We start from the raw sequence: 21,012 nt of genomic DNA on the forward strand, positions 1-21,012 counted from the left end.
GGGCCTGACGCACGCGTGCCGACGGGAGAGGGGAGAGAGGGAAGCTGCTCCCGCACTTTGCTCTCGGTCGCGGCACCGCGGAGATGCCGGGCCGGGGTCCCGGGTCCGACTGGACCGAGTGCAGCAATTCCGCAAAGCCGCCCGCTGTGCCCGGGACCGGGGGTGGCGGCAGCGGGTGAGGCTGCGGGCCCCGAGGGTTGGGGGTTCGGCTCCGAGCGTCAGCCCCTGCAGGGGACGGGTGGGGGCTGGCAGCTTTGCTCGTGGACTGGTCCTCTGCGCAGTGAAGTGAGGGGAGGGGAGAAGCTTTGTTAAAGTGGCCAGGATGGAAAATAATGGTGGCTGATTCGCTGTTTAGGGGAGGGGCTTGGTGCAGTGACTGAACGCTGATCACTGCGACAGTCGCCTGCGTGCATCTTTCTGCCCCTAGAGGGCGCTGCAAAACCTGCTGGGAAAATTGCGTGGAACTGAGTAGGCAGTAAACGTCCGGAGGGCTTCCAAGTCAATAAGCCAGTTCCTTGACATTAAGCACCATTCTGTTGGATTGGAGCTTGTAATAGCCAATGATGATGAAGATAGTTGAGATACTGAAGTCACTGCTGGAGGCTATCCTTATCCCATTCTTCCTTTGTTCCCTAAAAGCGAGAGTTGCTCGCGGTTTACAGTACAGTTCAGCCCATGGTCCAGGCTCCAGCTGCACCCTTAGCCAAAGGTTGCTCCTCCTCACCCGCGCGGCGCTGGGAATGGAATCCCAGGCCTCGTGCTTCCTGGGTAATCGCTCTGACTCTGAGCTATATCCACAGCTTTTTTATTATTTCGAGACAGAGTCACGCTAATTTGTGCTGGTCTGGAATTTGCAGTCCTACCTCTGTCGCTGGCGTAGCTAGGATTACAGGTGTGCACCACCGTGACTGGCATTATTATTATTATTATTTAAATATCTGGTGCTATTTAAAGACTTCTTAGAGGTGGGATGAGGTCGTGTGCTTTCCTCTTCTTCACAGTGCTTGGCTGAGTGCTGAATCCTAAGTATGTTAGATCAGTAAACTCATGGTCATTGAATAAATTGCAGGAAGTAGGAAGGGAGCAGGTTTTGTCTTAATTTGAGAAAAAGTCAAAAAGAATTCTTACGAAATCGGAAACATTACAGACTAATTTATCAGTTCCAGCACACCTTACTCTTCAAAGGACAGTCTTTTCAGTAACCAAATTACCTTATTAAAGAGCAAGGAAATGGGATGAATAACAGAAAAATCCAAACTACTTAATTGAGCTCACTGTAGGAATTAGATTAAGAAACTATTAGAGACCAAATCTAGCTTAAAACAAGTCCTTTAAAGTACGGTAGACATTTCTGATAATTCACTTTGGAAAAAGCTTGGAGCCATTAGGTTTTAAGCAGACTGGCAAGAGAAAATTTTGCAAGATAGTCTGAGGGAAACATGAAAAGCAAAAAGCATATATGTTAATATCCTTTTCATTTGAAATACATTCTTTAGTGCTTATAAAGCTAATATTCCATATTATTTTTATCCTTTTTTTAACAGATCAGCTGGACTTTATTATCAGAATTACAAAGGTACTGGTGAGTAGTGCATACAGAGCAGATGACACAAATAACAGGGTTCAGAGAAACCAGTTTGCCTGTAACTACTTAGGCAATGGATTTTTTTTAAATAAGACTTAACTAGCATCTTTGGTAAACTGTCTTTAAGATTTTCAAGGCAATCCTTACCTGGGATTCCCTCTTACCCCTTCAAGAGTTCTGTTTCAGTCATCTCACTTGAATAAATCCTACTCCTTTCATTCTTGAAAAAAAAAAAAATTTTTTTTAAAGCTATCTGACATCAAATATTTTAAAAATTAACCATAAACTCTAAAAGGGCTGTGTTCAAAACTGATGGTTGCAGAGCACAGCCTGGGTTTTATACATGGATGGAAAGAAGAAGTTCTAAACTGAACAGCTTCAAAGTCCACAAAATATTTCTTGTCTGGGGATATTTTATTCATTTATTTAAATGTCGTGCTGAGAATTGAACCAGGGCCTCATTATACAAGCTAGGCAAGTGCTCTACTATTGAGCCACAACTCCAGCCCCAATACAATATCTTTTTATTTATTTGTTTTTATGTGGTGCTGAGACTCCAATCCAGTGCCTCACACATGCTAGACAAGCACTCTACTGCTATGCTATAATCCCAGCCCCAGTTTTTAAATTTTTGATTTAAATTCAATGATGCATAAACCTGGATTCTCTTTGCTTTTCCTTGGCATAGTCCCTGTATAATCCTTACAACTACCTAGGGAAAAAATTCACACCCATATATGTATATGTATATACATAATGTAAATATATAACATGGTTATGTATATATTTTACTTTGTGGGTTTCCCTCCACCAATTGGAAATTGAATTCAGGGGCACTCTACCACTGAGCTACATCCTCAGCCCTTTATTTATTTATTTATTTAGTTAGTTAGTTAGTTTTGAGACAAGGTCTAACTAAGTTGTCCAGGCAGGCCTTGAATTTGTGAGCCTCCTACTTCAACCTCCAGAGTAGATGGGATTACAGGTATATGCCACCATGCCTAGCCTTATCAAAATTCTTACTCAATTACAGTAAAATGTAAAAAATAAACAAAAGTAATAAGATTAAAACAACCCAGACGTGGAGGGAAATAATTTTAAAAAATTTAATTATTGGTATATTTGATAGATTGACTATATTTAAAAAGCAGCTGGGTACCCTCTTCAGTAATACACATACTAGAACCAGAATGATACAGAGAAGATTAGCATGACCCCTGTGCAAGAATGACATGCAAATTCACAAAGCATTCCATATTTTTAAAAAATTAAACCATAAAAAATAATTTAAAAGAAATTAAAAGCATCCAGGTACAGTGGCATGTGATGTTATGACTGAGGAGGTTGAGGCAAGAGGATTGCAAGTTTGAGGACAACTGGGAAACTTAGGAAGACCCTGTCTCAATAAAAAAAAAATTAAAATAGGCTGGAGATGTAGCTCAGTAGTTGAGTGTCTCTGGGTTCAATCCCTGGTACAAACCCCCCCCCCCCAAATTTCTAAACAAATATTGCCGCAAACTGCCCGGCCCCGGGCCGGCTGAGTCCCGCTCCTGCTGCCGAGCACTGCCTGCGGCACCCCTGCTGAGCGATTCCCTGCTGAGCTGTCAGTGCACGCGGGCTTGCAATCTTGCAACCCGGTTGGGCACAAAAACACAAGCCAGTCAAACTGAGACAAAGTTTTATTTAGAGAGAGGCCGTGTGCGTCCCCTAACAGGTGGGTCCGCCACGTGTGTGTTCTACCTGAGCCGGGGGGTTTCCCCTTCCCCCGGAACACCCTCCTACCATCCTTTCCCAACCAATGGGAACTCTCCTATTACAAGAGTGACATGAGTAACCTGAGTCCTGAAAATGGGCCCAGCTAGACAGCATGAGTCCAATTACCATATGAATGTGAATTGCTGGCTGGCAGTCATAAAATCCAAAGGTGCCTGTATCAATATTTTTGCTGTGGCTCCTAACATCTGCCCCCTTCTGTTTAAATAAACAACAGGCAAATGTGGCTAGGGACCGTGCCTGTTAGGTATGTCCAATTCACATATGGTTCTTACCCGTCATGGGAAAACTGACCTTATTGCGTCAGTCTCCTGGCTTAGGTTGATACCACTGTAACCGAATCATACCCGTCACTGACTACCGGTCCAGTATATAGCCATACCTGTGTAATAGGCCTATGCACCAGTGGGGGGGTGAGGTTCTTGCCTCACCTCTGTTGGCCCCCAAATTTAACCTTGGTGCCAGTGGGGGGGTGAGGTTCTTGCCTCACCTCTGTTGGCCCCCAAAATCAGACCATCACTAGCAGAAGGGAGAAAGACGCAGAATTGCCACGACACCAAGCCAATTGACGGCTCCTTTGGAAACACTGGTGACACATCGGCTAAGATATAGCATTACCAGTTCGCTGTATCAACAAATAGAGCACAATGCATACAGGTGATACATAGTCCAGGCAAGTTGTGTAAGCAGTTCAAAGTGGAGGAGTCTATCAATATGTCCATTTCCTCCCAAGGTAAATTAAGTCCTTGATTGAGCAGTTCAAATTGGAGGAGTCTATCAATATGTCCATTTCCTCCCAAAGTAAATTAAGTCCTTGATTGAGCAGTCTTATTGAGTTATTTTGATTGATGTATCAATTTATACAGTTTATAGTGATAGCTATCATAAAAGTTGTAGTTTGGTCTTAGTCTTCACCGGCACTGGGATGGAGATGGGAATTATGGCCATGTTGCTAAAGAGACATTATCCTGAACAGAATTATGAAATATAATGAAAAGGAAAGGTGAAAGTAAACAAACATATCTGTTAACCACCTTTAAAAACAAAATTTAATAACAGCTGTTTACCTAAAGTAAATTAAACCATATAAGTCACGTGACTAAATTTTTTTTTTTGAATACTTGTATCTATATATACATGAGCGCTCCTTATAAATGAAATATGGACATACACACATACAGACATACAACACAAAACAGCATACATAACATAGAACATATAAGACAATAGTAAATAAAGGCCTTGTAGCTATAGCTAGGTGAAATCTCCATTGCAATGTTTAAAAACTTTACAGTTAAAAAAAAATAAATAAATAAAACACAGTCAAAAAAATAAAACTGATCAGAAAAACATTAACCTAGGTTTGTATGAGCTTAAAAAATAAGGTAAAATAAAATAAAATAAAATAAAATAGAACTTTATGATGTGGGAAAAATGCAAATAATAAAATAGATATTGAAAAAGGCACCGTGGTAAATCACTGTCGCAGATGCAAGAATAGCCAGGCTGGAACTCTGGATATCAGCTGTTATGGATTTGAGTCAAATCATCTTCTTTTTCTGTAGAAATTGTTTTAGTTAATCTCTCTGGAATCCAAATTGGTTGCTGTTCCTCCTGTGGAAAAACACAGACGGAGCCCCGACTCCAGACTATTACTGGGTCCGGACCTTTCCATTGTCCTGTTAGAATATCTTTCCAAAGTACCTTAGGCTTATGTACATTTTTCGGATACATATGTCTTTCCGCAGCACTAAGTCCTGATGAATCCAAATTTAGAAAGTTTAGAGTAAAAAGGGTTATTTTAAGTTTATCTTTGGGGGATATATACCCCTTACTAATTCCCTCCCTTTGCTTTAATAAGTACATTTTTATAGTTTGATGAGCTCTTTCAACTATGCCTTGTCCCTGTGGGTTGTATGGGATTCCTGTTATATGAGTAATGCCAAATGATGAGCAAAATTGTTTAAAAGACTTGGAGATGTAACCAGGACCGTTATCGGTTTTTAACTGTTTAGGAACACCCACAGTGGCAAAATTTTGTAAGCAATGAGCTATAACATCTTTAGTTTTTTCTCCGGGATGAAGGGAGCCCATCAAAAATCCAGAAGAAGTATCAACTGTAACATGTAAATATTTTAATTTTCCAAATTCTGGCAAGTGTGTGACGTCCATCTGCCAAATATGGTTAGGTATCAGTCCTCTAGGATTGACTCCAAGATTAACTTGTGGCAAAAATGTCACACAATTTTGACATTGTTTTATTATATGTCTGGCTTGTTCTTTAGTTATTTTAAAACGTTTTTGTAAAGTATTAGCATTGACATGGAACCTTTTATGAAAATTTATAGCTTCTTCTATTGTGGAGAAAATATGTATGTCATGTGTAGATTTATCTGCTAGTTCATTACCCAAACTAAGGGCTCCAGGCAATCCTGTATGTGCTCTGATATGTCCTATAAAGAATGGATCCTTTCTATCCCATATAAGACTTTGTATAGCAGAAAACAAAGAGAAAACAGTAGAGGAAGGAGAAATCCTACCAGCATCTTCAAGAGATACGATAGCATTAACTACATACTGACTATCAGAAAATAAATTAAATGTAGAATCTTTGAACATCATAAAAGCTTGCAATACTGCATTGAGCTCTACCTTTTGAGCTGATTGTTTGGGTACTAAAAATGTAAAAGTTTGATCAGGAGTAACTACTGCTGCTGTACCATTGTTTGACCCATCAGTGAATATATTTGGAGCATTTATGATAGGGGTTTTTCTTGTCATTTTTGGAAAAACTATAGGATGCTTAGACCAAAAAGACAACAAAGGATTAGATGGCAAGTGATTATCAAATGCAACACTAGATTTACACATGATTATTGCCCAAGTATTTAACTCATTAGCTAACTCATCAATTTGATCCATAGTATATGGAGTAATAATTTTATTGGGAGAAATCCCAAACACTCCTTTTGCTGCCTTTATTCCTTTGAGTATTAATTGCCCTACAGCCTCAGGATATCTAGTAAGAATAGTATTAGGAGAATAAGATAAATGTATCCATAATAATGGACCTTCTTGCCAAAATACCCCTGTAGGAATATTTTTTGTCGGTAGTACAATAAATAATAAAGGCAAACTTATATCAATTCTATCCAAATGCATATTTTCCATATATGTTTCAATGATTTTTAATGCCTTTCTAGCTTCAGGCGTTAACATGCGGGGTGAATTTGGATCTGATGGACCTTTTAAAATATCAAATAAAGGTCCTAATTCTCCTGTTGGTATGCCTAGATAAGGCCTTATCCAATTTATATCTCCCAATAACTTTTGAAAGTCATTAAGTGATTTGAGTTGATCTACTCGTATTTGAATTTTTGGTGGACGGACCATGGTTGAGGATAATAGAACTCCTAAATAATTAATTGGAAGATTTAATTGTACTTTATCTATTGCTATCTCTAGATTATAATTTTTTAATAAGTTTGTAAGCGTGGCATAACATTCTAGCAATGTGTTTTTATCTTTATGTGCCATTAACACATCATCCATATAGTGAAATATCTGTAGTTCAGGGTTTTGATTTCTAAGTGGCTGGATTGCTTTATCAACATAAATTTGGCACAAAGTTGGGCTGTTAGCCATCCCTTGAGGGAGTACTTTCCATTCATATCTCTGATCAGGACCTTCATGATTCAGTGCAGGGATAGTAAATGCAAAATGTGGACTATCCTCGGGGTGAATTGGAATTGAGAAGAAACAATCTTTAATATCTATAGCTAGAACATGCCACGTTTTTGGTAAAGCAGACAGTTGGGGAATCCCTGATTGAGCAGGTCCCATAATAACCATCTCATTATTAATGGCTCTTAAATCTTGTAATAATCTCCATTTACCAGATTTCTTTTTAATAACAAAAATGGGAGTATTATGGGGAGATACGGAAGGTTGTATATGTCCTTCCGCTAATTGCTGTTTGACCAGATCATGGGCTACTTGTATCTTTTCTTTAGTTAGGGGCCACTGAGGAACCCACACTGGTCTTTCTGATTTCCAAGTAATTTTGATTGTCTCAGTGGCCCTTTTTGAAAACCCAATCCATGTTTATCTATCTCTTGATCTACTTGAATTGGTGCTGTTATATCTTGTTCTTGATCTCTTAATCTCTTTTCTTTTTTAAAGCCTTGTTTTGCCCTAGTAGTGGGCGCGTTAGGATTGACGTTATTTGTTAATGTCAATCCTAATTGATCTAGGACGTCTCGTCCCCATAAATTTATGGGGAGATGGTCCAATACATAGGGCTGTATAGTTCCTTCACATCCTTCAGGATCCCTCCAATCTAATACCATTGCACTTCTATGGGGATTAGTTGCCACTCCTAGGCCTCTAAGCGTTTGGGTCGCTTGCTGTAATGGCCAATGTTTAGGCCATTCCTGGCGAGATATGATGCTGAGGTCAGCGCCTGTGTCCAGCAGTCCATTAAAATCATGCCCTTGAATATTTAATTTTAGCATAGGGCGAGAATCTAAATTTAAAGATAGCATAGCCCAATCTACACCTGTGGAGCCTAATCCCTTGGAACCTCTTTCTACATTACAACTGGAAAATTTATCATGTAGGCTTGGTATTATTAATAACTGTGCTATTCTATCTCCTGATGAAATTACTGATATACCTCTTGGAGAACTAGCTATGATTTTTATTTCACCCTCATAATCGGGATCAATTACCCCAGGACTTATCATAAGTCCTTTAAGTGTAGAAGAACTGCGTCCTAATAATAAGCCTACTGTTCCCTGGGGAAGAGGTCCTTTTACTCCTGTGGGAATGATTTGAACTCCCATCTCTGGAGTTAATACTGCTCTGGCAGAGGCACAGATGTCCAACCCTGCGCTCCCTCTAGTCTGTCTGATGAGGGATCTGATGGATAATGCGTCCTGGGCACCACCTTGATGGTGCTGCTGGGTTCCTCCATTGCCCCGTATATTTGTGGTTTTGGGCCCCGGGGCATTGGGCCCTCCAATTCGTTTTTTGACAACGGGGCCTGATGCCTTTCTCCACGATATCGTGGGTAGACACTTGGTCTTTGTCCATTTTTTGATAACGGAATACCCTCTATGGTGGTTTGAGAATGGCATTCATTAGCCCAATGTCTCCCTCTATGGCATCGTGGGCAAATACCCGGGATTCTACTCTTTTGATACCTAGCTTTGTTAAACCCTCCTCCTATGGGGCAATTTCTTTTAAAATGCCCTTCTTGATTGCAATTATAGCATGTTTTTGGCTTGGTACTTAAAGCCTGTTTTACTTCAGCTGCCATGACTTGTCCTTGTTCATTAATGTCTCTACATAATTTAATATATGTGTTTAAATCTTCCTGTTTCCACGGTCTAATGACCTCTTTGCAGCAACGATTTGCTTGATTGTAAGCCAGCTGTTTTATAAATGGCATTGCCTGTTCTGTATTTTCAAATGTCTCAGAGGCTGCTTCAATAAGTCTAGCTACAAAGTCAGCGTAGGGCTCATTAACTCCTTGTATTATCTTAGATAGTTGACCTTGAAAATCCCCTTGTCCCTTTAAAGTTTTCCATGCCTTAATTGCATTTATAGCGACCTGAGCGTATACGCCAGGATCATATCTGAGCTGTTGCATTTGCTCTTGAAATTCCTCTTTTCCCAGTAACATTTTCAGGTCTCGTTCAGGGTAACCTGCTTCTGCATTTCGCCTAGCTGTCTCCTTGCAAAATTCCTCATTGGCAATTTTCCATAATAAATACTGTCCTCTATTTAGCACAGAATTACACACGTTAGCCCAATCTGCTGGTGTTAAGTTCCAGCCGGTAATAGATTCGACCATACTGACTGTGAAGGGAGCGGCCGGGCCGTAGGCTGCTACAGCTTCCTTTAATTGCTTTATTATTTTGAAATCTAAGGCACGGTAAACTCGTTCTCTTTTTTCTCCCTGCTCAACTACAGGGCATGCTAGTTTTTGGGGTCCCGCCTCAGGATTCCGTTCATCATCTATGGAGGCAGGTAAAGCTGTTGGTTGAATTATGCCCTCTGGTGGTGGAACGGAGTTAGTAGCAGCCTCCCTATCTGATGACCGTTTTTTCCCTGAGCTTGCCTTGTTCAAATTTTCTTCTATCTGACTAGCTTGAGAGACCTTTTGTTTTGCTTGACTTAATATGTTTTCTGCCATGGCCTGGACCTCTAACAATTTACTTAACAGTTTTTCGGTTTGTTTTTTACTAGATTCTAATCTACTATAAAGGTAACGTAACCCAATAAGATAGGATAGAAGAAAGCCAAAACAGAATGAAACAGAAACGGAGAGGAGGAAAATGATTATGTCAATTTTCTCTCTCTCAGGGCCGAATAACTTCAAACCTTGAGTTAACCATTTATCCCAACTCGTCTGAAAAAATTGTAAGGCTAGAGAGCCTGAAATAAGAGCAGAATAAATCAAAACAGAAATACCCATTCTGTCGCCTTTCCTTAGGGGCGAGCGATATTACTCACCTTTAAGTTTTGGGCATTCCCCGTACGGGCCACCAAAATGCCGCAAACTGCCCGGCCCCGGGCCGGCTGAGTCCCGCTCCTGCTGCCGAGCACTGCCTGCGGCACCCCTGCTGAGCGATTCCCTGCTGAGCTGTCAGTGCACGCGGGCTTGCAATCTTGCAACCCGGTTGGGCACAAAAACACAAGCCAGTCAAACTGAGACAAAGTTTTATTTAGAGAGAGGCCGTGTGCGTCCCCTAACAGGTGGGTCCGCCACGTGTGTGTTCTACCTGAGCCGGGGGGTTTCCCCTTCCCCCGGAACACCCTCCTACCATCCTTTCCCAACCAATGGGAACTCTCCTATTACAAGAGTGACATGAGTAACCTGAGTCCTGAAAATGGGCCCAGCTAGACAGCATGAGTCCAATTACCATATGAATGTGAATTGCTGGCTGGCAGTCATAAAATCCAAAGGTGCCTGTATCAATATTTTTGCTGTGGCTCCTAACAAAATATCAAAATAATAATGAAAGGTTTTTATAGTGTAGGATTTTTCTATTCAAATAAACAACAAATATGTCTAGTGAAAACTCTGAAAAGGCAGGTTGTGGTGGCACAAGCCTGTGATCCCAGCAGCTCTAGAGGCTATGGCAGGAGAATTGCAAGTTAGAAGCTAGCCTCTGCAATTTAGCAAGACCCTAAGCAATTTAGTGAGTCTCTGTCTTAAAATAAAAAGGGCTAGAGGGGTTTCTTTATAATTCAGCCACATACCCGGCCATTTTTATTTTGGGACAGGGTCACACTAATTTCCCAAGCTGGCCTCAAATTTGTGATCCTCCTGATTCAGCCTCCCAAGTCACTGGGATTACAGGTGTGTGCCATCATGCCTTGCTACAGATGTTATTGTAATCTGATTTACCACAACTAAAATTTGGTAGTCTTCAAAGCAATGAGTAAAATCCATCTTTCTTTCTCTTTTTATGTTGTAATGCTGAGGATCTCAACCCTGCTTATGCCACTGAGTCACAACCCAGGCCCTAAAGCCCATTTTTTCAACAATTTATTTACTACTAACACTTTACTATTTACCTTAGGAATAAATTACATTTCTGAAATTTTGACTTTGAGACTTACAGAAAATTTGTGAGAATAATACATGAAAGTTTAGGATCTTCATTCAGATTCCCCCAAAGTTAACTCTATCTAGTTTTCGTTTGTTTTTTTTTTTATTTTTAATTGTAGATGGACACAATACCTTTATTTTATTAATTTTTAAAAAATTTTTTTTGTAGTTGTACACAATACTTTTATTTTTATATGATGCTGAGGATCGAACCCAGGCCCTTGCACATGAGAGGCAAGCGCTCTACTGCTGAGCCATAACCCCAGCCCCAATTTTATTAATTTTTTTTTTTTGTAGTGTTGAGGATCAAACCCAGTACCTCACATATGCTAGATAAACACGCTACAACTGAGCCACAACCCCAGGCTTCGATCTTGTTTTTTTTTTTTTTTTTTGGTACCAGGGATTGAACTTAGGGGCACATGAGCACTGAGCCACATCCCCAGCCCCATTTTGTTTTTTATTTAGAGACAGGGTCTCATTGAGTTGTTTAGCACCTCACTTTTGCTGAGGCTGACTTTGAACTCAAAATTGTCCTGCCTGAGCCTGCTGAGCCACTGGGATTACAGGTGTGCATCACCATGCCTAGTATCATATACAAGGTCTTGCTGAGTTACTTATGGCCTCACTAAGTTGCTGAGGTTGGCTTTGAACTCAAGATCTTCCTTCCTCAGCCTCCCAAGCTGCTGGGATTACAGGCATTACTACGCCCAGCCGAGTTGTATTTCTTGACATTCACATTTGTGAAGAACACAGGCCATTTCTTTTGTAGACTATCCCTCAACTTGAGTTTGGTTGATCTTTCCTCCTGAGGAGATTTAGCTTTTCACATTTCTCACAGGAATACAGCAGAATGATGCCGAGTTCACCTTGGTTCATTACATTAGGAGACACTTGCTGTGGGTTAATCTTTTTTTGTTGTTGTTGTTATATAGAACTCAGGGACACTCAACCACTGAGTCATATCACCAGCCCTGTTTTTGTATTATATTTCAAAACAGGGTTGCACTGAGTTGTCCAGCACTTTGCCCTTGCTGAGGCTGGCTTTGAACTCAGATCCTCCTACCGCAGCTTCCTGAGCTACTGGATTACAGGTGTGCGCCATCACACCCAGCACCAAATTCATTATTATTATGATGGCTAGAAACAGATGATGTTTCTAATTCTACTGCTCATTCTACATTTTTTTTGAGAGAGAGAGAGAATTTTTTAATATTTATTTTTCCAGTTATCGGCGGACACAACATCTTTGTTTGTATGTGGTGCTGAGGATCGAACCCGGGCAGCACGCATGCCAGGCGAGCACGCTACCGCCTGAGCCACATCCCCAGCCCCTCATTCTACATTTTTTCAATTGATTTCCTGTTATAAGGAATAGTTTTCCTTTCTCTACCAACTGTTTATGTATTTATTGAATCATTTATTTGTGAATTTATTTATTGGGCTGGGGATGTGGCTCAAGCGGGGGCGCACTCGCCTGGCATGCGTGCTGCCTGGGTTCGATCCTCAGCACCACATACAAACAATGATGTTGTGTCTGCCGAAAACTGGAAAATAAATATTAAACTTCTCTCTCTCTTAAAAAATGAATTTATTTATGTATTTATTTATGAATGTATGGATTCTTATTTTATTCAATAGGTTAAATCCTTCACTGTCATTGTTTTTCTGCTCAGATTATTTGAGATTTAACCAGTGTAAACCCTTTAGAAATGGCTTTTATGCTGTTTTAAATTGTCTCTATTATCCTTTGAGCACTTTGTTATCCCCTTTTCCTCTCTGTGGTGCTGGGATCAAATCCAGGGCTTTGTGCATGCTAGGCAAACACTTCATCACTGAACTAAAATTCCAACCCTCCCATTTTACTTTTTGCTATAAAATAGTGTACTGTTGTGTCAGCCATTTCTCCAAGAAGCCCTTGGGAGCAGAATGGTCCCCAAGTCCCCACCCTAACTTGTTAGAGTTACATGGCACACATATATCTATTTCTGTATTTTTACTTAATAGTTCATTCTGTGCCCTCCTCTTTCCTTATTCATGGGTAACTTTTTCTCCAACAGTATGAAACCTGGCTACCATTAACTACGATATAATTATTCGTTAGTCCTAAAATACATAAGAAGTAGCTTCAGAATTGTTAATCTACACCTCTACAAAAAAAAAGAAGCCTAGTAATTAAAGATTAGTATTTGCTTAGAGTACTTTTAGTTTGAGGGCATACAGTCCAAGCAATGTATTCAGAAACTGTTGGGTTAGGTAACAATTTATTTACTTATTTGCGCAGGAAATAAACTTAACATTTTAATTGTTTTAGGTGTATAGTTCACTGGCATTAAATTGTTGTGCAGCCATCTTCCTAAATTAAAATTTCACATATCAAATTATGGTAAATCCCTATTTCTCCTTTTTTCCAGCCGCTGATACCCATCATTTCTTTTTTTTTTTTTAATAATTTTTAGTTGTAGGTGGACACAATACCCTTATTTTATTTTTATGTGGTGCTGAGGATTGAACCCAGTGCCTCATGCATGCTAGGTGAGTGCTCTTCCACTGAGCCATGACCCCAGCCAGACGCCCATCATTTCTATGAATTTGTCTTTTCTAGGTATCTCATATATGTGAAATCATATAGTATTAATCTTATGATTGGCTTATTTCACTTAATGTTCCGAGGGTACCATACAGTAGCATATGTCAGAATTCCCTTTTTTTTAAAAAAATATTTATTTATTTATGTATTGTTAGTTTTAGGTGGATACATTAGTTTGTTTTGGCTGCCTAATATTTCACTGGATGGATATACTATATTTTGTTTTTCTGTTAATCCATTGATGGACTCAGGTTTCTTCCCTCTCTTGGCTGCTATGAACATGAGTGTGTCCAAATATGTTTATGTCCTTGCTTTCTTTTGGAATTGCTAGATCAAAAGTGGAATTGCTCAATCACGTGGCAATTCAATTTATTTTCCAGTTTCTACACCATTTTACATTCCCACCAATGATGCACAAGGTTATTGATTTCTTCCTATCCTAATCAACACTTGCTGTTTTTCTGTTTTGTATTTGGTTCTTTGTGTGTGTGTGTGTGTGTGTGTGTGTGTGTGTGTGTGCATGCACACCAGGATTGAAACCAGGAGTGCTTAACCACTGAGCTACATCCCCAGCTCATTTTATTTTTTGAGACAGAGTCTCACTAAGTTGCTTAGGGCCTCCATAAATTGCTGAGGCTGGCCTTGAACTTGTGACCCTCCTTTGTCAACCTCCTGAGTCACTGGGATCATAGGTATGTGCCACTGTTCCCTGTGGTTTGTTATGTTTTTTGATGATAATTATCCTAATGGATATGAAATCATATTTCACTGTTTTTGATTTGTGTTTCCCAAATGATTAGGGATAATGAGTATATTTTAATGTGTTTATTGGCTATTAGTGTCTCTTTTTTGGAGACATGTCTATTCAAGATGTTTGTGTTCTAAAACCAAATCGCATATTATAGTATTAAAAATTACCTGATATAAAATACTCACATTACTACTCCATAATAATACATGTAAATAACTAGATATTATTAAATTTTTTGAATTGATTTTTGCTTCTGAAATTCATAATATCCTTGTTTACAGTTAGAATCAAAGATGGACATAGAGTGAACTCTCACATAGCCAAGCTGCAAGAGTTATGGAAAACGCCTCAAATTCAAACAATTCACATCCCTAAATCAATGAAGGATGCATCTTTTTTAAAGGTAAACTTTGAGGGAAATTTATTTATTTATTGTGGTGCTGAGGATCAACTAGAGGGTTTTGCACATGCTAGGCAAACACTCTACCACTGAGCTATACTCAGTCCCAGAAAAATACTATTTGAAGTCAGAGCTGAACTTTTTCTTTCCTCACTACTGGTGATTGAATGCAAGATTTGCTCATACTAGGTAAGCACTTTACCACTAGCTACATGCCTAGCCCCAGAGTTGAACTTTTATCAAAAATACTACTTACCAAGAGGTTAAGGCATTGCACATTACAAAGTTTACCCAGCATATTGTCTGGGAATCAATAAATATCTCTTGGGTAAACTCATGAATGAATGCAAGGATGATAGATTTCCTATCATAAGATCTAATGTGGGTTGGGGTTGTGGCTCAGTGGTACCAGCATGCATGAGGCACTGGGTTTGATCTTTAGCACCATATAAAAATAAAATAAAGATATTGTGTCCACCTAAAAGAAAAAATAAATATTAATAAAAAAATTTATCATGTATAACTAATTAAAACAAAAAATTTTAAAAGATTTAATGCGTCTTTATTAGGAAGCTCAAACACAAAGATACTCAAGGAAAGTTCCATTCTACTGGCTGCATGCCTGTAATCCCAGTGTCTTAGGAGGCTGAGGCTAGAGGATCACAAATTTGAGACCAGCCTCAGCAACTTAGTGAAACCCTGTCTCGAAATTTAAAAAATAAATACAAATGACTGGGGATGTAGCTCAGTGACACAGCACCTCTGGGTTCAATCCCTAGTACTACCCCCTGCCCCCCAAAAAAGTCATTCTAGAGTTAAAAGTTGAAAACCCAACCTTATAAAGATTTAACTCAAGAACTACAAAATTAGAAGCAGCAGGTAAAGGAAATGGCATTAAGGGTTTTACAATTATTTACTTGTACGCTCACTAAAGACCAGTTCTAAAAGCTGGGTGTGGTGGTGCACCTGTATTCCTAGTTACTTGGAAGGCTGATCTTTTGAACTTAGAGGAGTTCAAGGTTAGCCTGGTCTACATAGCTAGACTCCACTAAAAGAGAGATTATAAAGTAAATTCTGTGTGTGTATATATATACATATAGTAGACTCTTGAATCGAGCATGTACTTCAAAATCAGAAGTATACTCGTTCAGAATTACTTAACTGGAGATTTTAACTGTCCCTCAGTATGTCCAATACTGATAGTTATTCTGGTACTGGAAAAAAGACTTTAGTTAAAAATAAGTAGAGTCATTGGGTTAATTTTAGGTACTATGTTATACTTCAAAAATCATATTGAGATGGGCTAGCATTGTGGTTCAGTGGTAGAGTGCTTGCCTGGCATGCACAAGGCACTGAGTTTGATCCTCAGCATCACATAAATGTAAAATAAAGATGTTGTGTCCACCTAAAACTAAAAAATGAATATTTAAAAAATATCGAGAAGGTAAAATGCAGTATATACAAAGTAAAAATTGCTGGCAGAACAGCAGATTCACTCCCTTATTCCTCTAGGGCAGGGGATACTCAAAACTCAAAGGACATCTGGATTACTTGAGTGGAATGTCAAAATTACTTGCATTCTTTATTCATTTGTGTGAGTGTGTGTTGCTGGGGATTGAACCCAGGGCAGCAAGAACTCTACCAACTGAGCTAATCCCCAGGTCACTTGCACTTTTTTAAAAAAAAATTTTTAAAATTGTCAATGGACCTTTATTTTACTTATTTATATGTGGTGCTGAGAATCAAACCCAGCCTCACACACGCCAGGCAAGTACTCTACCCCGGAGATAGGACCCCAGCCCCCACTTGCACTCTTTAAGTGGCCATTTCTTTTTCTTTTGGCCATGTTAACATAGTTTAATTTGTTTAAGTCAAATGTACAAATGGCACAGCTCTCCTAAACATCCACTCTTTCACATAAGGGAGACTGTCAACTTCTGTTCTATAATGCTGATCATAAATTCTTTTATTCTTTTAGCATCCAGACCTCACCATAGGCCAGAAGCGTTATCTGTGCAGCATTGCTAAAATCTATAATGTAAATTACCTGAGGACCTTGATGAAGAGGCAGTACATGTATGTGATTCAACGCAGCTTACAAAAGCCAGGCAGGTACACCTCCAGTTGGTGTCTCACTAGTTCAAGAAGTGAGAGGGCCATCTAACTGTGGTGATTTATATGACAGGTGTCCTCACTCATCATAAGAGCCGCCTCTGCTCTCCTTACTCACAGAAACAGCATTACTCCTGCACTATATGGCGACACCAACTGGAGAGGGAGGAGTCTTCCAACATTGCAGCCATATCTGCACCTGAAATGATCATACATCATTCCCTTTGGCGACCAGTGAGAAACAAAGAAGGGTCTGTTTCTTGAGGTTTAAGTGGGAGAGAATGTGCCCAATTTTATCTGAAGGGTAGCTCACTAGTTTGTGTTCCCTAGTATGTTCACTTTACTAAACTCAGACTAGGTGGACAGAAAGCACAAAAGGATCTTTCTCTTTACTGAGCTGATTGAAATAGCCACTTTTTTAAGAACATGTTTTGTGGAATTGTAAAAAACTTGATCAGACAGATCATTTCAATATATTTCCATTCAAATTTTTAAAAAATGCAAATACTTGCAAAAGGAGAGTTATGGTTGCTTCTGCACTGGAGAGTATTTCAAAACAAAAAACAAAAAAAAAAAAAAAGGAGGAAAAAAGAGATTAGAAAGCCCCAATATTCAAACTGCACTTCTATAATTAACTTTGCATTTCAGGATTAATAAATCACAGGAGTATTTAGGGACTTAAGCGGTCTCTGGTAATTCCAGTAGCTAGAAAAAATAATTTGTGTAGATTTCCATGTGCATTAAGCAGCTGTTCACTTTGTTGGCTCCAATTAAGATACTTCCTTTTATTATAGGTTAAAAACTGGGTATGCATCTAAAATAAGATGTAAGTCACTGAAGATTTTTAGAAGACCTGGCAGACTATTCATGCAACCAGGTAAATTTGGAATTTAAAAAATATGCATTTTTTAAGATCTTAGGTTTAAAAATATTAAACTAAATGTAGTTTCACTTTTATTATGAAGACATTACAAGTTTTGGAATGTGATCTCTGCCTTAATTGTTCCAAATAAAAAACTAAACATGAGGGGGCTGAGACTGTAACTCTGGTAGAGCGTTCACCTAGCATGTGTGAGGCACTAGGTTTGATCCTCAGCACCACATAAAGATAAAGAAAGGTATTGTGTCCATCTTCAACTAAAAAAAATATTTTAAAAAGCCCTAAACATTAAATAGTTTATGCTCTCAATTAAAAGAATACACAGCTCAAGGGAATGAGATTCAAATTATTTCTTTTTCTTCTTTTGGGGATGCTGGGAATCAAACCTAGGGCTCACACATGCTGGGCTACTTCCCCAGCCCACAGTATTTCTAATTCTCAATATATTTACAATATCAAGGTCCAAAACTCAACAGAGAATGAATTTGTCAGAACCCTGATCCACAAATATCTTTTTGAGCCATCACACTTCTTTAATAAGATAGTGCTGTTTTTGTTTTTTAGTTGTAGACTGTCCCAATACCCTCATTTTATCCACTTATTTCCATGTAGTGCCAAGGATCAAACCCAATGCCTCACACGTGCTAGGCAAGTAATCCACCACTGAGTCACAATCCTGGCCCAGATAGTGCCATTTTTACATGGACAGCATATTTTCTATAGCACTTAGTAATTTACAAAGGGCTATATCACTCATACTATCTTGTCTGATATTCAACAAACCAGTGAAAGCATGCCAAGCAGGTGATATTATCAACGTTTTATAGATGCAACTCAGTCAAATCCAGACTTTAAAAGGATCTGCATAAAGGATCCTTCTACCACGAGTATAGAACACTGCAGAATTAAAAAGGAAAAACTGGAAGATAAATTGAGTGATCAGAAATTCTCAGAATTATAATGGAGTTATAAGTGGAAATGAAATAATTCTCTAGTTAGTGCCATACTGCCTAGGAAGTAGGGAAGTAAAGCCTTCTGAATTGATATTCCATTGCTGTACAACAGCATCAACCCAGCTCTGCTGTAAAAACAATACTATACCTACCCAAGAAATTAGAGAAAGGGGGAAAAAGTAAGTCTGGTTCCAAAAAGAACAGTTAGGGAAACCCTGGGGAGGGGAAAAGGCACTGTGGCCCCCCCAGAGAAAGAACCAAAGGAAAATGGAAAGACACTGAAGATATAACTGACCGCTTTTTCTCCCTGACGAAAAGATTCTGAAAACCAATGGGAGAGGGCTTGGATTGTAGCTCCATGGTAGAGTACTTGACTAGCATGTGTGAGGCACTGGATTCAATTATTGACACTGCATATAAAGAGAGGAGAGGAGAGGGAGAGGGAGAGGAGAGGGGAGAGAGAAGAAAGAAAGAAAACCAATGGGAATACTTAGTAACAAAGAATTTGTTATACAGTAACTTGTTTAGAATATAGTACTGTGTATCTTATTTTTAAGAGTAAGAGGACTAAGGTGATTATCTCTGCTAAAAGTTAATTAATGAGCTAGGTCATTTTGAAAATGTTTCAAAGCAGACATTATAAATTCTTATTATTCCTTCAGTTTCTTCAAATGATTCTGAATCATACATGAATGAAGAAAAAAAGGAAGAAGATTTACTAAATAAGTGTATGCAATCAATGTCAATTGAAGAAAGGGGAGAACATCTGATGTTAACTTGACAGTCATGTGTTGTGGACTGAATTCAGACACCACCTAACATCAAGATATTGTATCCCAAAGGGGAAGGCAAGGGACTGTGAATTGTGTCCTTTATGTTTAGGATGGTGTTATTCACCATTAAGTCATGAATTTTAGTTTGTTCAAAAACTTTACAATAATATGATTGGTCTGATATAGTTCTATGTACCATTGATACTAGTGTAATAAAATTTACATGTAATATATGCTTGTATTTCTAGCTAGGTACAATTAAAATTTTTCTTGTCACTTAAAAATGAATTATTTTTCTTTAAACCTGACAAATGCATTATGAATGTAATTCCTTTCTCTACTTATGCTAAATTCTAAAATAATATTCTAATATCCTTCAAGTTTGGAATAAAGAAAACTCCAAAATACTCAGATGTATAATAGCATTTGAAAGACTATCATTAGGGCTGGGGATGTGGCTCAAGTGGTAGTGCGCTTGCCTGGCATGCGTGTGGCCTGGGTTTGATCCTCAGCACCACATACAAATAAAGATGTTGTGTCCGCTGAAAACTAAAAAAAATAAATAAATAAAATAAATATTAAAAAATTCTCTTTAAAAAAAAGAAAAAAGGAAAAAAAAGACTATCATTACTTGCAAAGTAGGTACTCAATAAATAGTTGCTACTTGATACAAGTTAAAAATGTACAGATTTGCCTTATAAAAATTAGGCTCTCAAACTAGATTCAGCTGGGAATAGTTGCACTTTTTTTTTTTTTTTTTTTGAGAGAGAGAGAGAGAGAGAATTTCAGTATTTATTTTTAAATTTTTGGCGGACACAACATCTTTGTTTGTATGTGGTGCTGAGGATTGAACCCGGGCTGCAGGCATGCCAGGCGAGCGCGCTACCGCTTAAGCCACATCCCCAGCCCAATAGTTGCACTATTGACAGGATTCTTTACATTTGCACTTTAATGAGCTTCCCAGAGAAACTTGAGTGGTTCTTACCAAAAAAAAAAAAAAAAAAAAAAAAAAAATTCTGGGGTTGTGGCTCAGTGATAGAGCACTTGCCTAGCACGTGTGAGGCCCTGCATTCAATCCTCAGTACCACACACAAAAAAATAAATCAATAAGGGCTGGGGTTGTGGCTCAATGGTAGAGTGCTTGCCTAGCATGCATGAGGCACTAGGGTCGGATCCAGCACCACATAAACAAATTAAATAAACAAAATAAGGTATTGTGTCCATCTACAACTAAAAATCATATTTAAAAGAAAACTGTGAAAAAAGAAAAATTTCAAAAATTACACCTTAAAAAAATCAATCAATAAAATAAGGGTACTGTGTCCAAATACAATTAAAAAAATATACTTTAAAAATGTTGTTAAATCTTGAAAAATGGGAGTAGCAACAGTTAAAGAATCACTGCTGATTTAATCAATCAATATGAGACATTATGTAGAAAATAAAATGTGAGGCCAACTTTATGACAGAATGTTGTAAGAGAAGAGTGCTCTGAGAGGTCATCTCAACTACCCCTTTAATACTTAAATTTTGCGGTTTCATTTGGTCTTTCATTTTTTTGTTTTTTAAAAAAT

At 38.6% G+C, this 21,012-nt stretch overlaps 1 protein-coding gene and 1 non-coding gene across 5 annotated transcripts; both read left to right on the forward strand.

Moving 5' to 3' along the window:
* Positions 1-74: 74 nt before the first annotated feature.
* Fam216a (family with sequence similarity 216 member A) lies at positions 75-19,685 on the forward strand. 4 transcript variants are annotated; one of them, XM_077796107.1, is made up of 8 exons: positions 75-175; positions 1,545-1,582; positions 9,335-9,391; positions 14,602-14,723; positions 16,699-16,828; positions 16,906-17,083; positions 17,627-17,709; positions 19,328-19,685. In XM_077796107.1, exons 1-8 carry the CDS (start codon positions 84-86, stop codon positions 19,444-19,446), a joined length of 819 nt encoding a protein of 272 aa, XP_077652233.1. In that variant the 5' UTR covers positions 75-83; the 3' UTR covers positions 19,447-19,685. The 4 variants fall into 4 exon arrangements, with proteins under 4 accessions (XP_077652233.1, XP_077652232.1, XP_026241904.1 ...); XM_077796106.1 differs by having other exon boundaries at positions 1,545-1,576; XM_026386119.2 differs by lacking the exon at positions 9,335-9,391.
* LOC113180945 (U6 spliceosomal RNA) lies at positions 2,741-2,847 on the forward strand. The gene has a single exon (XR_003300550.1). It is a non-coding gene; the product is annotated as a U6 spliceosomal RNA (small nuclear RNA).
* Positions 19,686-21,012: the final 1,327 nt, after the last annotated feature.

The sequence above is a fragment of the Urocitellus parryii genome, chromosome 3, assembly GCF_045843805.1.
Source record: "Urocitellus parryii isolate mUroPar1 chromosome 3, mUroPar1.hap1, whole genome shotgun sequence".
NCBI lineage: Eukaryota > Metazoa > Chordata > Mammalia > Rodentia > Sciuridae > Urocitellus > Urocitellus parryii.

Coding starts and splice junctions, on each gene's coding strand:
- Fam216a (XM_077796107.1), top strand. CDS start 84: ATGCCGGGCCGGGGTCCCGGGTCCGACTGGACCGAGTGCAGCAATTCC. Junction 176..1,544: donor ACCGGGGGTGGCGGCAGCGG/GTGAGGCTGCGG, acceptor TTTTTTTAACAG/ATCAGCTGGACTTTATTATC. Junction 16,829..16,905: donor ACGCAGCTTACAAAAGCCAG/GCAGGTACACCT, acceptor TTTATATGACAG/GTGTCCTCACTCATCATAAG.